Source organism: Lissotriton helveticus, chromosome 3_1 (assembly GCF_964261635.1).
Source record: "Lissotriton helveticus chromosome 3_1, aLisHel1.1, whole genome shotgun sequence".
Lineage (NCBI taxonomy): Eukaryota > Metazoa > Chordata > Amphibia > Caudata > Salamandridae > Lissotriton > Lissotriton helveticus.
In genome coordinates, this window is record NC_136061.1 from 279,233,417 (window position 1) to 279,258,074 (window position 24,658).

Below are 24,658 nucleotides of genomic sequence, written 5' to 3' on the forward strand. Positions count from 1 at the left end.
AGGGTGCAGGGGGGAGATAAAATCAGGAGAGACGAAGGAGAGTTTGCATAAAGACTGGCTGGGTAGGTGACGGCTAAAGAGGGAATCCGTGGCCCATCTCCCCTATAGCTAACGAGGTAGCTCCACTGGGCATCAGTCAAATTGCTTTTATGTACCGTGGGACTCACACTCCGACGGCGGGGAATGATTCAGGCATGTGAATCTATGACACGAATACTGGAGAACCACAGATTACAGGTAAGTAACTATTGTTCTTCAGTGAGGGGTTCCCCGGATTCCAATAATGATTCCGCTGGGGTGAGGGGTGGGGGGGGGGGGTCTGGGGTTGGGCGTATTCCAATAATAATTAATTTAATTGATGGTACTCAGAAGTCAGAAGGTTGAGAACTACTGTCCTAACCCTTTGACAGCAATCGTTGTTTTCGTTCTGTAGTCGGCCAATATTTTCCTTTGTACTGGTTTATCATTCTAAAGCGCTGTTCCTGGAAAAATATACAATTATGTCCTACGTGTTTAATTGGCGATAAAATGCTGCCTGTAAATGTGTTTTGCATGCTTGCCTTTGCTACAATGCGCACTATTAATTGTGAATTCTCTCCTTGCCCTGATAGCACTGGCTAGGTTGCTGTTCCTTCTCACACTATCATAGATGATGTGTTTTAAAATTTCTGCCATTGTTTTGCACATTGGTCTATATCTGTACTCGTGCAAGATGTCATGTTACTAACGTTCGATTCTTTTTTTCTTTCCTGTTTTAGAATACTTGCTGTCGCGTTGCAAGAAAAAATTGCTGCCTTCGACAGCTGTACTTTCACCAAAAAATTCTTTGTTACAAGTGAGTGTGACACTGTTGAATTTGGATAATTTTATGCTCACAATGTCTATTTTTTCTCTCAAATATTGTGATTTACATATTAATATTAATCCTACCCACAGAGTTGGAGTTGTGAGCAAAGCAATGTATACTAAATCAGCCAAATTGCGCGGCCTTTTAAAGTCTTTAAATATATCCTCTATTTACAGACTATGGTATTGTTGGCTTTGCTAAGCCCTTGCATCAGATTAAGAGTAATCGTATATATAATGCATTAAAGGTTTGGTTCTTGCTGATCCGATTATTATTACCAGCTTTTAAATTGTTGCCCTCTTTTGCTTTATGTATATTTTGCTTATGAAATCGGCTGTAATTAGGTGGGTTTTCTATTTTCCTTTGGGATTTTTTTCATAATCCAACTATTCCGTTGCAATGGTTTTCTGAATGGTGGCATTATTTCACCTAATATTTAAGGATTGTTGATTTACTTGAATCATATCATGAACAGGCCTAGTTTTTTACAGTCCCTGCTGTGTAGCTCTGGTTCAGCTACGACACTTTAATTGTAAAAGCATTTTTGATATGCAAATAACTTTGGACCCCGTTTGGAATTTGCACACAAATTGGCAAATAAGATGCGTCACGCTACGTTTAGTGCAATTTTGTGTATGTAGAAAAGATATAAAGTGGGGATTGTGGGCAAAAAAAATAGTTTTCTAATTTTATTTTCGCTCCAATAGGATTTTGTGCTTGCAGCAAGAGCAAAAAATGCTGAATAGATTTGTGCAAGACTTAGCATGAGATTAGAATTTTTACTTTAAAAGAGTGCTTTTGTTGCTTTGGTGTAAATTCATTCACTGTTTTTTGAGCTGTTTACTTTACCGAAAGGTATTGGGTAGGCTGAAAGGGTTAACCTGTTTGTATATCTTGACTGTTTCAGTAAAACAAGCATGGGCATAGCCAATAGCTCTCGCTTTTGGGATCTCATAAGTCTTTAGCCATAGGTATAAGCTTGGACTATGTCTTTAAGCTATGTTATAGAGCAGCGTGGGTGCTGGGCAGCATGTTTGCCAGTGCTCTCCTTTGCCACCTAAAGAATATTTCTTGGGCAAGTGCGAGAAGCAGTAGTTTGTGGTCCTGTACCCAATGGGAAAAAGGCCAATGCCTTGGACTTCGCACTTTATAAGCTGAGCTCTCAAGTATCCCAGGTCTGTGCAATTTTCTGACTCAGTTCACTTGTTTTGTTTTGAATTGTAGGACTTGTATTCGAATTTTTCTTTTCCCGGTCTGGCGTTAGCCAGGACTTTTTGATTTTACTAAAATGATAAGTAGAATATACTTATGGTGATATTTAACCAGCTTTCTTCATCCACTGGTCTGTTATTGTGTCTCTCACATTTTACCTCTGCACACTACAGCATACAGCATGGATCACTGGTTCAACTATTGGCTAATTGTATTGTGAGTGACGGCATTCTGTATTTTCACAAGGTGCACATTCGCACACAAAACAGTGCCCTGAAGTGCCACATACTATATTGAAAATGTGTACTTTTTGTAACCAATAACATTTTCGCTTTTAGCCTATCTTTATTTAGATTGAGAAAGACCCAGTAGCTTCCCCAAAACTATTTTGCAGCTTTCCCACCGTTAATCAAACACTATGATAAAACAAGCGCTGACAACGCAAAAGGCTGGTAACCAATGCCAGACATACAGACTTTACCACAGTTTTTTTTTCTTAATGAGGACTGCAAGTCCAGAATGCAAACTCAAAACCTGGACTGGATGAGCTACTTACTGATGGAGCTGGTGAACCGTTGATCTATGCAAAGTAGGAGTACAGGTCGAGAGACATGACTGAGTAGAAAATAGCAGAAATAGGACAAATGAAATAAACTAGACTTGATGCCTAGACATGATGAATTCATAGGCGACCTTCCGGTCTGGATGGCAATACCGAGCAGTCTAATAGAATCTTTAGTCACAAGGCAGCCATGAACAATCTACGGTCTTAGTGTTACAGGTTGACAAAGGAAACCATAAGTCAGGACGCACTAAAACACAAACTAAAACCAGTGAAATTGTGAGACATAGTGGGATAGATTGCACAGGAACAAGGAATAAATACCCCAATATAGTGAGACCTGGTGTGCCATGGATGGCTGCGATGGGGATGGTAGAGGTTGGAGTGCTGGATCCGAGGGGACGCAAATGCAACACCTGAGCTCTTGGGCTTGAATTCTAAATCGTTGTGATGAAATTGATGCCTACAATCGTTGAATGGCACGTGTAGTGTCTGAATGTTGTAAATCTGTGGGTGGAATAATAAATAAAAATATAAAAACATGCATCGCAGGATAATACATACATGAAGACAAGTTTATGGAAAATGTATGACTGTAGAAGGTCCAGTTTCCTCGTCGTCTGCAAGGATTAAGAAGCATCTGACTGGAAAAATCTTCAATTGAAACCTTGGGCAGCTTTCCGTAATTTTGAATATATACAGTAAAATGTGACCCCAAGTCGGTGCTTTAGGTGGATTTTCCCTCAGTGCCAGTTATCCCAAGTGTATACCTACTGAGATGGACATTGTAAAAGAAATATAATGTGGTATTAGCACCTACTACACATGAAATTACAAAGCGCAGTGTGCATCATATGTCTTTTACTGAGGAAGGGAGGTGCTAGAACAGCATCAAAGAGCAGTTTCATTTGTTATTTTGTTTTGGTAAAAAACGTCTTCCTAGGTGCATCCATTCCCTCTGGGTTCTCTTTTTTAAAGCCGCAAAACTGCAAAGTTTGGCAATATGAGACATTCACAGTCCAAATGAACCGTTTTGCGAAAGGGGAACACCCTTACTGTAATATGCCGGTAATATGGCTTACTAACCAGCACACTTAGTCACCTGCGGCAGCTGCAGATTCTCACGTGGGGACAGTGGCACCTAGAAGTGGTTGAATCAAAAATTAACAGGGCAAGCAAAGCCAGTGTCTGCCCAGAGCTTGGAAAATGTTTGCCATCTAAATCATACAACGGACATCATCAATAAAGTCTCTTCAAAAAGTTCATTCTTTTAACATGTGCATTCTTTTGGGGAGGAGCCGAGCCGGCGACCAAGATGGCCGCCTGACGATCGGCTCCGGCTGACCCAGCTCCACCGGCCTGTTATCCTGCCTGTAATTCTGTCCCCCGCCTAGTGCAAAAGGCGGGGGAAGCCTAGCGGTGACCGGAGCGACCCTCCCGAAGATCCAGCGCCGCCTGAAGTTTTGCGGCCTGCGCACCACGGAAGCCGGGGACTCGAGTGGCCTGGCCCCCTGACCGGAGTGGAATAACATCGGCCACCGGGACGGCCTTTTGCCAGCCCGGTCAGCGGTCAGGGGGTCGGCCGGTGTTTTGCCCCGGGGGCATATTTTGGCATAGCGAGACCCCCACTAGACAGGGGGGGGGGGGTCCCGAACAACAGCGGGGACCGAGATCAGCCCCGAAGACCGGCTTAAAACCAGAGCCTTGCCCTCGCATTGTGCAGACTGGAGAGAGGCTCTGAGGCTTGGAGTGGGCCTCCCCGTTATTGTTTGACCTGCCGGTGTTGTGGTCTGGCAGGGGGGGCCCTCCCCCCGGCTGCGGATTGGCGCGGGATCAGCGCAGACTGTCTGATCTACCCTGCTAGGCACCCCTTCTGTTCCTCGCGGTGGCGTGGGCCCCCGTGTGAGGGGAGTGGGGCCCCGCTTGCACAACTTGGCGACTGGGGGGCCCGGACCTCTCGGAGCTTCGCATTTTGGCTGCTGGAGGTGGTGCAGTCTTGAGGGGTCGGCTGCCGGCCTGTCCTTAACGTTTCATAGCGCGGGACCAGCGCTGGAAATAGGTGGCATCTGGCCTAGCACCCTTGATCCCCGAGGTGGTGGGGGCCCCCGTGTGAAGGGGGTGGGGCCCCGACTGAAGAACCTGCTGGCTGGGGTCCCCGGGCCCATTGGGGTTCCTGTATTTTAGCTGCTGGAACTGGCGCAGTTTTGGCTGGACGGCCGTCTATATGTGCACTATGTTCCACAGTGATCTTGGCTGGTGGGTTGCCCGGACCCAGAGTTCTTAACTGTTGAAGAGGTGTATTTTTGCCTCGGCAGTGGTTGTCTCATCCGGCTGCGCCGACTGTTGGAGCTGCTGTAATGGCTACGAAGACGGACTCCGAGCGGCAAGGCCCCAAGACCACCAGGGGTGGCCGGCAGGTTCAGTCTAACAAGCTTGACAGGTACACCATGCCTAAGGGTTCGCCGGCTGATCTTAAGAAGGGCCCGAGTGGCGGTGCTGGTGAAAATCCTGCAGTGGAGGAACCTACGTTGGCGGACTTGATGGCGGCCATCACTGGGGTCCGTACGTCCTTGGGGCAGCAGATGGAGACTTTGGATGCCAAGCTCGACACGGTGTCGATTGAGATGGGGCTGATCAGGGCCGATCTATCAAAAGCCAACAAGAAGGTCAAGTCGCTGGAGATTAAGACGACTAGCCTTATTGAAGACGTGAGCCAGCTCCAGCGGGAGGTGGGTGATCTTAGATCCTCGAGGCAGACTATGGATCGGCGGCTGGACAAATACGAAGGTCAGGCTCGACGCAATAATGTCCGCATTCTTGGCATTCCAGAGAAGGCGGAGGGGCAGGCCACAGACCTCTTCGTGGAGAACTTTATTCTCGACCAACTTAAGCCAAAGGGGCTTAGCAAGTTCTTCACCGTGGAAAGAGCCCACCGAGTGCCAGGCGGCAGGCCCCGGGTCGGGGCGCCTCCTCGGCCGATAATCGCCCGAATGCTAAATTACCGGGACGCTATCCTGCAGGCGGCCCGTTCGGCGGACCCCCTGAAATTTGAAAACGCAACGATCTTGTTCTTTCCGCATTTCACTCAGGCGGTCCAGAAGGAACGTCAGAGGTTCATCGCGATTAAAAAGACATTGAGAGACAAGGGCATCCGATATGCAATGATGTTTTCGACCCGCCTTCATGTGGAACTCGATGGGAAGGCCTGGTTCTTTGACAATCCTGAGGTGGTGGCGGACTGGCTGGACACACTTCAGCGTCCGGACCAGGAGGCAGCTGATCGAACAGAGGCCGAGGAACAATGATGGGGTTAACAGGGGGCGGTGGATAGTTGCGGGGGGTGGGTTTCTTCGGGTTGCGGGGCTTGGAATTTGGGCGGAATTTGGGCTAGTGATTTTGTGCAGTAATTATGATGTCCTGTTATATTTTGGGCCGGTGGGTTGGGGGTGGGTGGGTTGGTCCGAAGGCCCTCCTCTGTGTTCTATTTTTAGATTCATAGTTATTTGGGGGTGACAGGCACACTGCTAGTTGGGGATGAGCGCAAGCTGTATGCAGGGGTGCAGGGAGGGGGTAGAGGAGGTGACGTAGGGGTTTGTTATTGTATGTTTGTTTGTTTCCCTTTTTTGCACTGGGCGCCTTGGCACTACAATGTTTGCTATTATTTTTTACATGTCCTCCATTAAAGGGGCAGGGGGGATCTCCGCACTGAGCTGGAATGTGAATGGTTTCGGGGATGAGATCAAGAGGGGTATGGTGTGCCAATTAATACGTAGGCATTCCCCAGATGTGGTGTTGTTGCAGGAAACTCATCTTATGGGTAAGCGATGCATGGCACTCCTTAGAGGGAGCTATAAGTTGGTGGCACACGCTGGTTTCACGACTGGGTATCGAGGGGTTGGGATTTTGATTAAGAAGGCCTTCCCTCTCGCCATACAGGCTACATGGATCGACAACAGGGGGAGGTATGTTGGTGTCTCTGGTTTGTGGGAGGGGAGGAGCGTAACTTTTTTGTCTGTTTATGTCCCCCCGGCCCTTCAGTCGGACACATTTCACGATCTTGGCAAAATGTTTCTGTCCCTATCGGTCGGTTTGGTAGTTGTCGGTGGGGATTTCAATGCTGTGATGGATGGCATGGTTGATCGTTGCCCGGCTCGCGAGTTGTTGTCTTCCCAAAAGTGGCTGGTTGATTTTGTGGGTACCACGGGCCTGGTGGATGGCTGAAGGCTCAAACACCCCGACGAGACGCAATATACGCACAAATTGGCGGCGCATAAATCCTTTTCTAGAATAGATTATGCTCTGGTTCCCTCGGCCCAGGCCGCGTGGGTTCGGGAGGTGCAACATTTGGCCAGAGGAGTCTCGGATCACTCACCTGTTTGGCTCAGTCTTGAATTTGGTGGGCGTGATGTGGCCCGGGTTGCGCCTATAAGCGCTTGGAGATACCGGAACCCGGGGGCTAAGAAGGAGATAGTGCGGGTGGCGAACAGGTATTTTCAGGAGAACGTTGACTCGGTGGCCTCCGCATGCTCCCTATGGGAGGCTTATGAAACTGTCCTTAGGGGGGAGTTGCTTTCTTTTATTTCGGGGAAGAAAAAGGAGGGGCGAGCCGAGGTTGACAGGGTAGAATCGGATCTGCTTGCGCTGGAGCGGGAGGTGCCGCTTGCTTCCACGCCGGAGGGGTTGCATCGTTTGAAACTCCTTAAAGATGAATACAGGTGTTTGGCCCGTGATCATGCCAGATCACAGCTGTTCGATACCCAGAGTAGAATATATGAACATGGAGATAAGGCGGGGAAGTTGATAGCTTGGTTGGAGAAGGGGGACTGGGCGTCGCGGTTAGTCCCGATGCTGCAGTCCCCTGGGTCTGAGAGGGTCACGGACCCGCAAGAAATTGTGGATGCCTTTGCCACTTATTATGAGAAGGTCTACACAGCTGAGTGTCAGTATTCAGAGGCTGAGAACGCGGATATGATTAGGGACATTCCAATGCCTACTCTATCGGATGAAGATAGGGGTTTTCTCGATTCTCCCCTCACTAACGATGAGGTGGCGCAGGCAATTAGGGGGGTTCGTTCCGGTAAAGCGATGGGCCCGAATGGGCTTCCTATTGAACTTTATAAAGTCAATGCGAACGAGCTGGCTCCCTTTCTGAAGGGTATTTTTGTGGAAAGTAGAGAGAGAGAGGTCGGCTTCCATATGATCAGCGCGTGGCTAATATTATAGTCCTTCACAAGGAAGGTAAGCCGAGGACCGAGTGTTCATCCTATTGGCCGATTTCTTTGTTAAATGCCGAACGTAAAATCTTGGCGAAACTGCCGGCGAACCGCCTGGTCAAGGTGATTACTACACTGGTGCATCCAGACCAATCGGGCTTTATGCCCCGCCGGAGCACGGCTCTCAATTTGCGTAGATTGCATGGGGTCATTGGTGGGGCTTCGAAGATACATGAGCCGACAGTACTGCTCTCTCTGGATGCCACCATGGCCTTCGACAGGGTGGAGTGGTCTTATCTTTTTGCTGCTCTTGGTAAGCTGGGGGTGGGCCCGGAGTTTGTCTCTTGGGTTCGCCTCCTGTACTCTGGCCCTCTGGCCCGAGTAGTCGTTAATAATCACAGGTCAGCAGATTTCGTGCTGGGAAGAGGCACCAGAGAGGGCTGTCCTCTTTCCCCGCTGCTCTTTGCATTGGCGCTCGAGCCGCTTGCGGCCTGGGTTCGGTGGAATAGATCAATTAAGGGACTCCGATGGACGCCAGACTGGGAGGACAAGATATCTCTTTATGCAGATGATATTCTTTTGTACCTGACCTCTCCCCGAGCATCGCTTATGGCATTTTTGTATGTACTGGAGGTGTTCAGTAGGTATTCAGGTTTTGCTATTAATTGGACGAAGTCGGTCTTGTTCATGTTGAGCGGTGATCCCTCGGTGGTCCCCCTGCGTTGCCCGGTTAAATTGGAAGTGGCGGGCTTTAAATATTTAGGCATTTTTATATCTTTGGACCCCCGGAGTAGATATTCAAACAATTTGCTGCCTCCGTTGGTTCGGCTCCGGCGAGATGTTGATCGCTGGAAGGCACTTCCCCCTTTCTCTTCTTGGCCGAGCCGTTTTGTTTAAGATGATGGCTCTCCCTCGTTTTCTTTATGCGCTCCAGAATTCTATGGACCCGGTTCCGCCGTCGTATTTTAAAGAGGTCGAGTCTCTCCAGAGGCAACTTCTCTGGGAGGGGAGGCCCCGTATTGCGTTTGCTAAATTGACACTACCTTGGTATGATGGCAGAATCGGTTTACCCAACATCAGGAAGTATTACTGGGCGACACAGCTGGCAGCGGTTATTCAGGCTATTTATGGTTAGCCATTGGACCCCGGCTATATTATGGACCGTGGTCAGGCTCCTGGAGGGGACTTTACTAGGACACTGTATGCTAGGTGGGGGCGCTTTCCGATGGTGGGACCAGCAGCGGTTACTGTTGGGGTCTGGCATGAGGCGAACCGCTCCCTGGGGTGGGAGGGGAAGATCACTTTGGCAACTCCCCTCTGGAACTCGGAACGGTTGGGCAGCCTATGGAAATCTAAGGGATTCGACAGGTGGGACCTCATTGGGATCTCCCGAGTCAGGGATCTATGGGGGAAGGATGGTATCCTCCCATTTGAGACCCTGCAGGAACGGTATCAGATGCACGGGAGCGAGAGGTTTCGGTATCTTCAGGTCAGGCATGCGCTGCTAGCTGACATTCCCCTCGGCTTGACACCCCCAGAGGCCTCCCCGTTGGAGGATCGGGTGCTGGATGGTCACCTCCCGACGAAGACAATTTCTTTGATTTATAAGAAGCTAGTTAACCATGCGGAGGATCCCTTAGTGGCCCTGAGAGATCAGTGGATAGCAGATGGTTTGCTTCTTGATGATGAGGACTGGCGGGAGGCAGTGGCCTCTCCGCGGGTCGTTGCCATTCAGATGAGGCTTCGGCTGGTTCAACTAAAGATTCTTCATCGCTGTTACGTAACTGGCCCCCGGTTGGTGCGAATGGGCTTGGCGGTGAGTGGAGATTGCAGGAGAGGGTGTGGTGAGCTGGGAACATTTTTTCATGTATTGTGGGAATGTGCTTTCGTTCGGGGGTATTGGTCAGCTATTCATGCTAAGGTGAGGGAGGTGTGGGGAGTGGGGTTTGAGCTGGAGGCGCGGCGTTGTATCCTGAATGTTTGGGACCCGACTGATCTCACGTCTCATGGAAAGGTGTGGGCTACATTGGCACGTAGTATTGCGAAGCGTAATATAGCTCAGAGTGGGGGGGGCGGCTCAGCCACCGACAGTCGGGAAATGGATGGACGATCTGGATTGGTGCATGTTCAGAGAGCGGGCAGTGTATGTGGCAAGGGGTAGACCCATGAAATGGGGGAAGATCTGGGGTACAGAGGTGACATATGTACTCCTCCGGTGGCAACGGAGGATCCGGAGGTGCTGGATGGTCCTTTAACCCGAATACTGTTATTACTGTTGATTTTGATGACCTAGGAGGATGTGAACAGACTTATTGTGCAGAACGGCGTTTCAGTGCATTTAATGTAAGTGTATTATTTTATTTGTGGTTAATAAAAAGAATTTAAAAAAAAACATGTGCATTCTTTTAACATGTGTAAGCTTTATAACGATTATAAAGTTTAAAATGGGCAATAGTGCATGCTCTTGGATTGCTGTCCCTTGGCACTGGATATGCATTGAATTCCCATCCAACATTTAAAGCTTCAGCGTGCCCTTGCTCCACTTTGACCAGAAATTACACTTTGCATTATCACACTCTTGGGCTGTGCTTGGTTACACTGAATGTTTGATGTATTTGAAGCAATGGCGCGGTTTTGAAGAGGCTGCCCCTTGTGAACCCTCCCAACTCCGCCATGGGTTTCTGGACAATGCTCTTCGCTGCTGGCAGGCGGGCTGTGTGAGAGAGAAACAAGACATTCTTTGAGCGGGGGAAGGGGAACTTAAGACATTTGGCTTGTTGTGTGCTCAGCCTTTGAGTCAGAGGAATTTAAGTGCACTGGGTATGAGCCTATCCAAGCTACCCCCAGGCTACAGGAAGATGAGGGGGAAACCACCAGCAGCTTAGTGCAGTGCACAGCTGCACGAATGTCGATCTGAGCAAAAAACAAAACAGAGATCCAACTAATAAAAGACAAGTTTGCTTTTCAAGATAGTGATGTTGCATAACAAACAGAGCTGCCGACTTTGGGAATGGGGAACCGGGTTCAAGTCTTGGCGTCGGCCCTACAAAAAACATGCAGATCTTAGCAAAAAAAATGAAACTTATAGCAAATAAAATTTATCAATGATGAATCGAAACCATATAGGAACGGAAACAAAATTACAAATGCTGATCATATTACAAATGTGGATCCTACTACAGCAATGATTGAACTCCCTTATGAACATTTACAGATCTGGGTGATCAAACGGAGCTGGAGCAATTCAAAGAAAACAAACGGCTAAGAAGTAAACATGAACACTTCGCATGAGCAGAGGCAGGCCAACAAAAAAAAGAGTGATCTTTATGTACCCTAAATAACATGACGAGTAAGAGCACATGTAACAAGGGCAATCCTAATGGAAAGATACAAAAGTCCAAAAGGAGAGACTACTATGCGTCTTCACCAAACAAAAGCCGGCATTTAGAAAGGACTGTAAGAAGAATCAATGGAAAAGATGGGCAGTCCTTGGAGCCCATATTGAAGATACAGCATGTCTCATAGAGATAGTGCGCATGCGCTGCCTTGACTAGACCTAAAAATTAAGTCCTCCCGTTGTACAAGTGAGCGTTCTGTTCCTGTTATCCATTTAAAGTCCCCATCTTGGAACTGAAAAGGCAGAATCAGATTGGTTGGCTGCACAAGTAAATTTTCTTTTGCGTCCTGAGAACAAATGAGAAGGCCCGTAAGGGAAGTAGGGTAAGTGCACCCTGATCCTTAGACAAAAACATTAGGCAACTAAGAGACCTGAAAAATACCCCCCACATCCCTCCCTCCCCCAGATCCCAAACTAAAAATTGGTTCTCCAGTTATTTTTTAAGGACCTGTTTTGGGTCTCCTTCTATGGTACCCAGTCTTGTTACAGGTTTTGCAGGTTTGTGGCTCCATTTTGGTTGTGGCAAGTCCGCAGCCTCCATAATGAGAATGTGCACTAAAAAGATGTGGACCCGTGCTGATGCCATTTCATAGTCCGCAGTCTCAAGACTGAGGCTGCAGACTATGGGCATCATTGTGGTTGTACCAAGTGGGCATGAAAAATTGTCCCTGTGTTATTCACACACCTTTAAAGTTAAAGAAACTAAAATTTAAGTTCATTAAAATGTCCACTTGGGGATTAAGTACCATCAGAGTCAAGTTAGAGTATGCTTTTTTTTCGTTATACAGGAGAGACCGTGCAAACACATTTAGGCGGGGATGATCAGAGCGTTCCCAACATTTTTTTTTTCATACAGGAGAGATAGTGTAAACAAATTCCTCAGGGCTTAGTTAAAGGAAGGCCCTCCCTCTCCTGTTTTATTGATAGCTGCTGTCTTAGGTGTGTATGCTTGGACATAAAATGTGCAAAGATGTTGTGATGTCATTGCATATGCAAATTCCACCTCTGGGACAGTCGGGGGGGGGGTTCTGTCTGACTTCATGAATGACAGCATAGGCTTAGTGGAACGCGCTGCAGGGTGGAGACTTATCAAAAGCTATAACAGTGCCAAAAGGGAGCTGTGGCATCTAACGGTCTTTGCAAGTTAAGACATTCTAGTCTGCAGGCTCTAGCGGGATGGAGGGGACATTTCAAGACCCATCAGTTTGTGAGGATTTGGCAATTCATAAACATTTTCTTGGCCCATTCCCCTTGTGGAAACGCTTAGAGTGAGCTTGTGTCAAAAGTAGAAGTGAAATACTTTAAAGGATAGGAATACGCAATGAACGCCCACAAATCCAGTGGGAGTGTCGGAAATTGATTTTTCCAAAGCCAAAAATATTTTCCCCATAAAGAATTTTTATTTGTTGAGCCAAAAGTGCACCTTTACTAATGCAAAACTATTTTTACGTATACAGTTAACACCATGCACAAATATGCATGTGGAAATAACTTCAAGTGAACACATTAGGAATTCACTAAGGTTTTCTAGGAGCTGCAGCTGTTTCTATGAGTCCTCTTAGATGCCTTTGTGAATTTCAGAAATTTTAAAATCCTCATTTATAAATAGGTTTACATTTACACCGGTAGGGGCAGATTTTCAAATTTCTTCTAGTATGTTTTTGGCATCTTCGTACTGCAGGTTTGAGAAGACCCTGCTCTCACTCACTGAAACTGATTACTGAGTGATTAGTGTTAGACCTGGCATCCTTGGCGTGGGTACCCCCTGTATTTTTGCCTTTGCCTCCTGTGTTTTTGCTGTGTGTTGCATTTTGTTTTGCTGGTCTAGATGCTTTGGGCACTTTGCCATTGCTGTTCAGTGCCACAGTGCAAGTGCTCCCTTTGTAAATTATTGTTATGGATTGGTGATTCCCTGATTGGCATATTTGATTTACTCACAAATTCAGAGATATATAAATATCCACTGCTCCTAAATTCCATAACTTGTGCCCATTTCAGAAATACATAATTACCTTGATACTTATTGTTCACTATACATATTTCACTATATGAATTGGTCTATACTCTGTACACAATGAAAAACCATTGTATGCCGCATCTCAGTGCTGGCTCTGGGTACCGCGGATTCTTGGAGAGCCTAGAAACACTATATATCCCCACAAGCAAAATGGTCTAGTGAACATAATGGTACATTGCTTTTGTAAGTCCGCCATCCTGACAAAAAGTTACAGATGAAAAAAATGTCACAAACAGCAGTTTTTTCCTACTTGTTTTCAATATTTCTTTATTTAAACCTTAAGTTTCTTTAGGAAAACGTTGAGGGATCTACACATGTGACCACTTGCTGAATTTTGAATTATGTCTACTGTTTAGAAATATATCGTTTTTTTGGACCACCTGTTCAGCACTTGTTTCCACCACAAACTGGGATTAGGTTGAAAGTGCAAAAAATAGGAAAAATTGGCTACCTTTTTTAGTAATGCAAAACTGTGGTAAGAAATTAGTTTTTTTTCATTCAGATCTGCATGTCCATGAAAGTTGGGAATATGGTGACTTTTGCACAGCAAACCATTCATTGATGCTATTTTTATGGCGAAAAAGAGACACTTTTATCCAGGTCACTTTTTTCCTATTTTTCCACAAAAACTCAAAGTTTAGATATATTTGTGTTTTTTCTTCATCCCCTCCTGGAGAATCCACGAACCCTGGGTACCTTTAGAATCCCCAGGATGTTGTCCAAAAAGGACGCTAATATAGCGTGAATACCTTATGTGGACAAAACATTAAGGAGGACTAAGCACGTATTACCCCAAATAGCCAAAAAAAGGGCTCAGCACAGAGGAGGGTGGGCCAACAGTCATGGGGTTAATGGCTTTTTAAAAGAGTATTTCTAATCCTAGTGCATCATTTCTTAATAGATCGATACCAAATGTACAGGAGACAATATGTTTGGTTAGGGGACCAACTCCTTGCCAGGGCAGAGGAAGGCAGTGCTTGCCCACGTTAGGATTATGGATTAGTCACTGCTGAGCAGTTTAAACTGCACAGGGTGAGTGCCTGCTAGGATTACGTACCAATCACTGCTCAGAGCCAAACATATTGAAAGGTAACAGATGAGGCTGCTAGGACTGTGGGCCAGTTGCCACAACTTTTGACATTTTATCTCGAGTAGCTCAGCATCTGTTCCCTCTCTCTGTCTTGTCTTTTGCCTCTCTTTCTCTCCACCCCTGGCTCTCTACCTGTGTCTTGCTATCTCTCCCTCTCACTTCCACCTCTTTATTTTTTTCAGTTTTTCTTATTCTCCCACTTGTTCTCTCTCTCACTTCTTTTCTCTCGCTCACTCTGCCTTTGTGCCAGGTTTTCTCCATCTCTCTAACTCTTGTTCTCTCAGTCACTATCAAATTCTCTTTCCCTCGCCCTTAGGCTCTCTTCTGCTCTGCTTCTTGCTTTCTCTATCTCTTGCTCTTTATATGCCTCGTTTTCTTTCGCCCTCTTCCTAACTTTCTCTACAGCTTTCTATCTCTTAGTCTCTTTTCTTTTTCACTGTTTCCCACCCTCGTTATTTTGCTCTGTCATGGTCACTCGTCCATTTTCTCACTAACCTATTTTCTCTGTCCCTTTCTCGTTATCTTTGTATCTGAAATGCCCACGGTTTCTATCTTGCGCTTTTATTCTCTCACTTTGTATCTTGATTTCTAGTTCTGTCTTTTTCTATGTCTGTCTTGCTTTCTCTTTGTCTCTTGCCTGTCTCGTTTTCTTTCTCTCCTGTTCTTTTTCTTTCTCTCCTGCTCTCTTTTTCTTTCTCTCCTGTTCTCTTATTCTCTTATTCTCTTGCTCTTTTTCTTTTTTCCTCTCAGTTTCTCTCCTATTCCAATTTTCTACATTCCTCTCGCACGCTTGCTTTCTCGAGTTCTCTCTATCCCTTCTTTGGAAGTTGCATTAGTTTTCTACGTTTGAGTCACTCCTCCTTGCAGTGAGATATTTAGGGCCCTTTTTCCAACTGAAATAACCAATGAAGTTGCTTTCGACCTATAACATACGGTGTTTTTCTCATTGTCAGTATGTTTTTGTATCAACAGTGACCTCAGCATCTGTGGCAGTGAGTGACATGTCGGATAGAACAGAGTCTGTCAACGTCATAACGAGATCCTAGGGGCAAAAGAATGGCCTTTGTCAGCATCTGATAGTTGCTTTGCAATAAGGGATGGGCCTTCTACAGATAAATAGTTGTAATTTTTAGGTCTTCTCTGAGCCAGCGCGCATGCGCTGCTCTGCAAGGCTTTTTTGTAAGGGCTTCCAACTGGGACCACACGCATGAGTGTGTTTTTTTGGGGGGGGCTCACACCTATTGGCCTTTGAGCGCGTCGTTCTAAGAAAGACCGCATGCAATTGGGCAAAGGCGGGTGCATGTCTCGCCTTGTATCCGCCTAGGGCTTGCGAGAGCGCGCATCAGCGCCATCTGTTTCCAATTATCGCACCCGGGTCTCGCGTTCGCGTTAATTGTAAACAGATGGCGCTTGGGCTGGCCCTGGTTTTTTTTTTCTCACAAAGAGTTTGCTGTAACACTGCTATGATTTTTATCCGGAATGCGTGTTTTTCTCCTTTCACTGACAATGAAAAATAGGTCTGGCTGTCTAGCAAGTTAATAAAGCGGTCGTTACTAGCCTATGCAATAGGGGAGCGATCCTCGAGACAGATTTAGTGACCTTATCCTGGGTGTTTACCTTTTCTGATAGACTCTCACTCTGTTTACCGAACAGATTCTCGAAATATTATTATTTAAAACCACATACGTTTCTATGTGATTTGCATACCTTGTAGCCAGGTCAACTTTGTTGAACATTTTGAACATACTGTTCTAATTTTGCTCCTGTCCGACAACCATAGAAAAAGCCTTATCCTTTCCTACAAATGTAGAGTGATATTTGTAGACTGTTGCCATAAATATCGAATAAAATCCCAAATTCCATTCAGTGCTAAACTGTGTGACCCTAAGCAAACAGACTTACATCACTGTACCTCATTGTCTTTAACTACAAAATGTCGTATCAAATAATGACTATATAATTAGCCCAGAGTCAGTCCTACATCAAAAAAATATACATATTTATGCAGACACAGTTTAAATGAGGGTGATAATTGTACATGTCTTCTATTGAGTGATTTACTTTACAGGTGTTTCAAATGCATGGCCAGGTAAATCTACAAGCAGAGTTCTGTCTGACGGCCACAGATTTTGGAGTCTGGGCAGTTTTGCCTCGTGTCAGAATAGAGACATTTCTAGTACTTATATTTAACTGTTTCTGTTACTAAAAGAATGCAGTGGGTTGCCAAGTAATGCAGCTCTCCTCCTAGGACCGAGGTAGGGAACGGGGACACTCCGGTTCGACGTGAACAGTCAAGCACGGCACAGCCGCCCAGTCACAATGTTTTAGCCAGCAGCATTTTACATAGTGTTTTTTTGCCAATACAGCGATAATAACGAAACCACAACTCCCAGAATACAACAAGCGGTTGGCTAAGCACCAGGAGGTGCTGAATGTCACTGAGGACACGGAGATACTTGGCAGATATGCCGCTAGTGCTTAAAGGGGCAGGAGCCGATAAGGGCGAGTTGTGAAGAAAGACAATACACATCTTAAGGTGCCCGACCATGTATACAAAGTAAGAAGGGGAACCCGTTTCTCGTCACTACTGACTCATGCAGGTACTATCCCTTTGCCCAGTGCCCGCTCTCCTGACACCTTACTCCTTTGGATATATTGCCCTTTAAGACTAGTAGTCTCCGAGGGAGTGACAGGACCGCACTGGGACTGGCGGTGTCGTTCCAGGAAGTCATGTGACTGCCGATAGCTTCTGCCCGGTACCCAGGGGAGCAGATCAGTCAATGCATCACCGTCTCCGAGAGGCAGGAGCGTGTGTCTGGCCAGCCACAGTAGGATCTGGAAGTGTGGAGGAGTGCTGTGCCCGAGCGGCATCTGTGCACCTGGTGACTTGAGGAGACTCACCTGTGACAGGTACTGAACACTTCCATCAGGCACCTTACCCTACTGGCGCCAGCGTCACCTGAAACTAAAACCCTCCTCACTTGAGGCTCACAGGGTCTGCACCTCACCAGAGACTGACACCCAACCACAATCACCTCACACCCAACCCCCATTACCTCACACTCAGCCCCTTGAGACAATCATCTCATACCCAACCTACTGAGGCAATCCCCTCTACCGACCACGCACCTCACCAGAGAATGACACTCAATCACCTGAGACAATCACCTCATTCCAACCAACTGAGACTATCACCCTTGCAGCCAGGGCACCACGTCCCTCCCCTGAGACTCGCTTCCAACCAATTGCGACCATCACCTCACAATCAACCACCTGCGACAATCACCTCACATTTTCCTGATGCTCATCTTTGAGTAGCATCTTCCATTTCATGTGGTACCAGCACACCTCACACCATTGGAGTGGACCAGCAGCCAAGCTACCTTTGCCCAGCCCTATCTGGTTCCATATGGACTTCATTCCATCCACCTCACGTGAGGCCAACTCTCAGGTCCAACTGACAGCAAGGCCGAGCTCATCCTTGCACAGCACTCACCTGGGTCGATCACTCACCACCTTGGCTCTATCACCCACCTAAGAACAGCATGCACTCCATCTAGGAGCATATTAGTCATCAGCACCCACCCCACGTCAGGCCAGCAGCAATCTACATTTGGATCAGCACCACCAGCTAGAGGACCGCATCCATCTGTGTGACCAGTGAAGACCATCTCACCAGTGACCAGTACCCAGCTAGATGTAACAGCCAGCTCATCTGCAACCATCACCCAGGTCAAGCAGTCCCAGTCAGCACCCAAACTGAGGCTCGCACCAATTTGCGACCAGCACCTACTGCCTTGTGTGGAGACTGCCACACATCACCCTTGGGCGCTTGCACCCTAACCCATGACTATTTGGAAACTTGCGTGGGCTTACGATCCTCTCTACTTGGAGGCAGCATCTGCCTCTGACTATCACTTACTGCCTCATCGGGAGACTCCCACACATCATTGGTGTCCGCTGGCATCTTTACACATAACCATTTGTAATCCCCATGTGGACTCAGTAGCCTCCTTGCTTGGAGGCAACATCTACCTCCGACCACCACCCACATCAGTGTGGCTGCTGCCTTCAACATCAGGAGTGAATCGTCACCTGTGTTGAGTGCTACACAACATGTTAGCAATCACCACCCTCAGGCTTGGGGCACTCTCACAAGTGGCATACATCCGCCTTAATAGAGGCAAGATGTTTTTTTATCTCTTAACAAGACCGGTTTCGGTTTTTTCTGGCAACCATTGTGTAAGAGGGTGCAGTCACCTAGGGGCTGATACACTCTTGACATCAGAGGTTTAAGTGGGATGAAAAAACTGGAAGGGGACTTTCAAAGGGGCGTGGCTTAAAACACAGAAGCTAAAAAGCTGTGCTGAGCATAGTGTGTCGCCCGTTTGGTATTTTGCTGCTTCTGTCATTGCTTCTAGATATCTAAAACAAGTAACATTACACCTCTCAACAAGCCAGGACTATTGGCTTTGTCAGTGGGTGTTAGTTGCTTAAGATAAACAAGCAGCAACGTTGGCTTCCTTGTATATATTATTAAAAATGCTTCAGTTCTGATATGGTGAGACTGTGAAAGAAATATTAAGAGTCTCTTTGAAGTTTCATCACAGGCAGTGGAGGGTGGTACTGCCGCTGAGTTAAGATTTGTTTTTTGCCCTGAGGGCAAAAATGGAGAGCCCGATAGGGACCCGTCTCAGCACCTGCTTGTTAGGACTGCCGGCCCACTGACATGTACCACCATCCAGTCCACTTGGTTCCAGTGTGCACCTTGCTCCATGGACTGACTCATTCACCCCATCCTTACCTGGTTCTTGTTCATAATACTCAGTCTGGAATGGATTTTAGTTGGCAGACGTCCTCAACTTGGAGCTTTTCATGCATACCACCTAACCCTGGGCCAACGTCCAACCCATTTACGCTAAATTTACTCATGCACTGCATTTGGGGGTGGAGCTCTCCCCTCCCCTTTGGTCTGGCCCTCAGTCACCAATAACCCACTCGTCATTTAAGACAAAACTAAACACAGGCTGGAAATGACTTGTACTTCCCTGAACTGTGGTGAACATATACCCCTTTGTATAGCGTTAACTTTAGCGTCAGATCAATGCTCGGGTGTGCTGTGCGTTTTATAAATGTATGTTCATCATCATCATCTTAACAATGAACCAGAAAGTGCCTGGTGCACTATGGACTGATTCCCACATTACATGGTGCCGGTGCATATCACACCAGACACTTGGCTGTTCCATCTTCCCTCTACCTCGCCCAGGCATGCCCATGCAGCCTCCTTGAGTCTTTCGGCTTAACATGGTGCCAGCCCTCATCATACGTAATGAGGTGTCTTACACAAGTAGCCCAGCATCGTTCCCTCATGTGGAAGGGGGTTCTACTCTTGTTGCCACCTTCCGCACCTCACTGTTAGATCTTACTTTTATCTCTTAAGATGGGGTAGGCCTCAACATTGGGCACACTGTCTCTCCAGTGAGTGCTTTGCAGACCAGTCCTCCTTCCTTTGCCTTGGGCCTGCATGTACACCCTCCTTGGCTAAAACGTTTTTTCTTTTTTTGCTGTTTTATTTAGTGCTAACTTGGAGGGCGTTGGAGTGCTTTACATGACCACCAGATAAGTTACACAAGGTCAGGTTCATTTTATTTTTCAGGAAAAGGAGGTTAAGTGTTTTGCCCAAAATCACAGGATGTTGAGCTGACGCTAGGACTGGAACCTGGTTCTACCTGTTCCAAAACCGGCCGCTCTAGCCATTACGCTAAATCTTCTCCCAAGGCTTGTACTCACCACACATTGACTCTATTTTGGTTGACTTATGCGCGGAGCTTCTGTCTGCGCACCTCACCTGGAGCTTGCCAACCTGATGCATGCTGGGAATTTTTTTAATACTCTGCTCCCAATGTGTGGTCCCCATCTTCCTCGGACAAGTGACGTGCAAAACCAGCTCACACTAAAACACAAGCTCTGGCAGGTCCCCTTACAGATTCCCATGCTGACCCACTACATATCGGAGGTTCTCTGATTCTACAAGATTTCTGCACAAACACAGCCACCTGGCTGTACTTGGAAGGACTTTAAAATGTTGCCTAGGGCTTAGTGTTACTCAGTGATAAGACTGCTGACCTTTAACACTCCATCAAAGGTGACTGTTTATAAATGGCTACCGTAACTCACTACCTTATATTGATTCACAGATAAATACATAGCATTTTACAATGTGACTGCTCTCTTCTAGCAAAGGCCAACTAGCTGATAAGCAAGGCCCAGGAATAGGACTAGTAGGTTTTTTTAGGTAGGATTTGCAGTGTTTTGCATCCTCTGTGGTGCTAGGTCCAGGACATATATCAAACTGTCAATTCAGAGAATGCTGTTCTGTAGTCTCTCTCTAAGTCGCCAGGCATGGATGCCACGGTGCAAGAAGAATGGCCTTTTTTTAGGTCAAGCCTGGGCAGCGCATGTGCTGCTCTGCGAAGCATGCTGTAGTAGAGTATGGACTTGAAGCCCCGCCTGCTCTCCTCCCATATTTATCATTGGCTTGTGTCATTGTCCTTCGTAAATGCTGACTTCTGATTCGTTAATAGGCTTGTTAGTCCCTCCTTAGTAGCGCCTTGTCTTCATTGGTAACCTCCCATGAGGATTGGCCCTTTTACTTTGATTGTTACGTGGTATGTCTTATGTCTGTAAGCACTATTTTCTTTAATGAGTTTCGACTACTACAGGAATGGCATGCTTTCCTGCAACATTCAATTTACAAAAAACAATGGTCCCTACATGTGGACAAGATAACATACAAAAATCATTAATCATACACCTGATAAGTAGTATGCCTCCCATTTCCTTCATGTAAAGTAATGCGATAATAGGCATAGTGTTAATAACTGTTGTACAAAACAATAATGTTGATAATTCTTGTCCTGATGATGATGTCACAAATGTAAAAAGGCATCGAAACGTCGTCGACTAAAACACCCCATATGCAATATGATAATGCTATATTATTTGATGCAATGGTATGGTTATGTTTAAGAGATTGAGTCTGTAGCACTGACCACAAGTATACAGACAGATTTTCGCTTTGCCCTTTTGGCCATTTCTTTGTTGTTTTGTCTTGATTGTTGTGGGTCACGGCTGTGCCCACTTGTTATCTTTTTTGGTTCTTAAAATTCACTTTATCAACCAGAACATTTAAAATAAATTTTCTTGTCCGGCTGGACAAAAGACATACTACTTATCAGGTGTATGATTAATGATTTTTGAATGTTATCTTGTCCACATGTAGGGACCACTGTTTTTTGTAAATTGATACTGCCCAAGGTCCCTATGGCATACCTTTCGGGTTCCCTTGTCTTTGTGAAAACATTGCTGCAACATTCAGCATGCCATGCGTGGTTTCACTTTCCAAGCAATAGGTCTTGCATTTACAAGAGTTTGCGCTATTAGCATTGCAAATGACATTGCCTTTTATTTCTCTGTTAATTATCAAAACAGATAAATAAAAGGCATTCTCATTTACAATGCCAGTAGCTTAAACTCTTGCAAATGCGAGACCTATTGCATTGCAAATGCTTGTTTTTTTCTTTCTTTTGCAGCGCTGAGCAGAAATGAACCCAGTGCCTTTGGAATTCCTCTGCTAATCCCTTCACTAAACAACACCCTCAAACTCCTTACTTGCTTCTTCCCCTCTCACCTACACTCCCCCCAGCCCAGCACAAACCCCATTCAAAGAATATCCACAATCTAAACACACCTCTTCCTTACACCTATTCACTTCCTGGTCAGAGAGACTTCAGCTTTTGTATTGAAGATCATCCCTCCCATCACCCAAACAATTCACAAGCGCTTGTAGAATTCATAGAAGTTCTTGCTGTTCCTCCTCTAACATCAGGGGCCCCTGCCTAGACACTGGTGTGCACCATATCGTGCAAATCTCCAGCATCACCATCTCCCTTGTGATAGTGCGCTCTCCATTTCCAGACAGCAGAGCAAAACTGCAACACCCCCACTTCTTAAGTTTGTAAAGCAAACTTCCCTCTGAAGCTTTCCACATTTAAAGTGGAGGTACAACTCACTTTGGTCCACACCAGTAGCTCTACCATACACTTACTGGAATCACTGCACAATGCCCTCTGAAAAACAAAGAGGCAGTAACAAGAGCAGACGGTCTTTGCTTGTCAAAGAACCTTACATCCCCGACACAGCAATGCGAGGAATGGGAGAAGGCGCTGTGTTAGCTGGGTTGTCCCTAACCCCCTGCTGTTGTGCCACCGAACTGTCTCTTGGTAGGTTGTTACACTTGCAGGAGAGACCGTCCCTCTGAACAAGGGCGGCCTCTGGGCGGAGATGTGACGATCCTCATTTCTGTGGAGTCCGAGAGTGAACTTAGCCTCATTGTACCTTCTGATAGACCCTGGTGTACAGGCAAGAGGCGCCATTAGCAGTCCTCCCTTTGACTCTCGTGAAACCTACCTCCTCAGCAACCTTGCTTACGACCTACAGTGGATGAACTCCTTGTTTTTCTTTTGGGCGGAGCTTTCCCACCCCGGTACCACCAATGACTCCAGCACCAACAAAGTACCCTGCAAACCACAACAGGCATTAGTCTCCAGCACTCCAAAAGCAAAGGTTGTGGTCAGCATGCCCCAAGTAGAGAGAAAGAAAGGAGCCGTGGAACCAGCTGTCATACTAGCAAGCCGAGGCGTGCATGGGACAACAGAGTGAGTCATCTTTCAAAGACTACTAACCATCCGGATTCTCATACTCAAGAACTAAAAGGTCACAGGAGTAGTCTTACCTTCCAGGGTGTGGCAAAGTTACATTTGGGTTCCGACTGCCAGAGCGACACCACTGTACTACAAGTTCCAAAGTGCATGATGGTTAACTTTGCATAGTCACCAGGAGAGACTACGAGAGTGAAACTACGACACAGAAACACAGATTCTAGCATTGGCAATTAACCATGGCCAGTATCCACAGACTAATAGTTAACGTGAGTATATTGTGTAATTGCTCAGATGTGACACTAAATATTTAGTATTGGATTAATAGTAGAATAAAGTACTTTATCTCTTTTTTTATTTTTTAAAGGAAGCACTGATTTGACTTAGCCTTCTGCATGCTGTTAGCTCTATGTTGAGTTCTGAATTTCTAACTACATACCGCTTCCCTAAGTAGGCCTCGGCTTGCTGTGCTTTGTTACCATGAAAATAAGGTGCTAAAGAGGGTACTTAATTTTCAGTTTTTTGACCAACTGTAAGACAAGGCCTGGAACATCAGTGGTAAACCCCCAAATTGAAACAGTTGGTACCCCCTTTCCTCTTTGTAAACCGCAAAAAATATTAAAACGACCTACCTGTGGCCTAGCAAAACCCAAAACATCTCTCAGCGAGTTTATCACATTTAAATGCATTAATGACTCAGCACCAAAATACCTAAAACGGAGAATCATGAAAAACACCCAGTCCAGGACACTCCACTCTGCCAACCTCAAAAACTGTCCATAAAATGAACAGCAAGTCCGAATGAGACAGATTTTTTTCCTATGGCTGGACCACGGCTATGACCCAAACAACCAGCCTTAATACCAAAACCACCTGGCACTTAGAAAACAACTAGCAACCCTTCTGTCATTGACTTTAATACTCTACGGTTTGACTCACCTCTTGCTGGTACCTAGAAACAATACTTCTGCAGAGTGCGCTATACAAAATATATAAGTAAAAGTGTTAGTTTAGACGCGTCAGTGATGCTGCGTAGATGTGTTTTCCTTCAAGAACGTCCTTGTTTCAGCATTTCTCTCCTTTGCCTCCGCTTCATTTATATCTCACTCCCCCCGTCCCCCGCCCCCCACCAGCTCGCTCTCCCGCTGCCATCCATCTCTATTTCTTCTACCCGCTAGGCCTCTGAACCTTGAGGTACGATCACATTACGGGCACCTACCCTGCCTTCATGACTGCATTTCACTTCTTTGATGGCCTGCTTGAGGAGTGGTCACGACACAGCGTCTCCTCTTCCTCCCCTGGGCCCTCTTCTCTTCCAGCCCAGGACAGCCTGGGCTCCATCCGCGGCTCTGGGTAGTGGGGGAGACACCTAGCTGCAGTTTCAGTGGGAGGAAGAGATCAATATGCAGAGTGCAGTTGGTCACATTGATGTGACAAGCTGATTCACGTTGCAGCCAGAGAATTGACTGCTGTATTGTTAAGTAGTTTATTAATGTTTTATTTATATCCTGCATTTCATAATTTCGATTGTATACATATGAGCGTATCCACAAACACATTTTGAACATTATTCATCATGTACAAAGTTCCATGATGT

The 24,658-nt window shown here is 46.3% G+C and overlaps 1 protein-coding gene across 3 annotated transcripts in view; it reads left to right on the plus strand.

Moving 5' to 3' along the window:
* BCAS3 (BCAS3 microtubule associated cell migration factor) overlaps positions 1-24,658 on the plus strand; it is a 4,343,716-nt gene that overhangs the window by 756,675 nt on the left and 3,562,383 nt on the right. For all 3 annotated transcript variants that reach the window (XM_078679810.1, XM_078679809.1, XM_078679811.1), the window contains exon 9: positions 759-835. In XM_078679810.1, the coding sequence (XP_078535936.1) occupies positions 759-835 (77 nt within the window). The remainder of the gene's footprint in view (positions 1-758; positions 836-24,658) is intronic.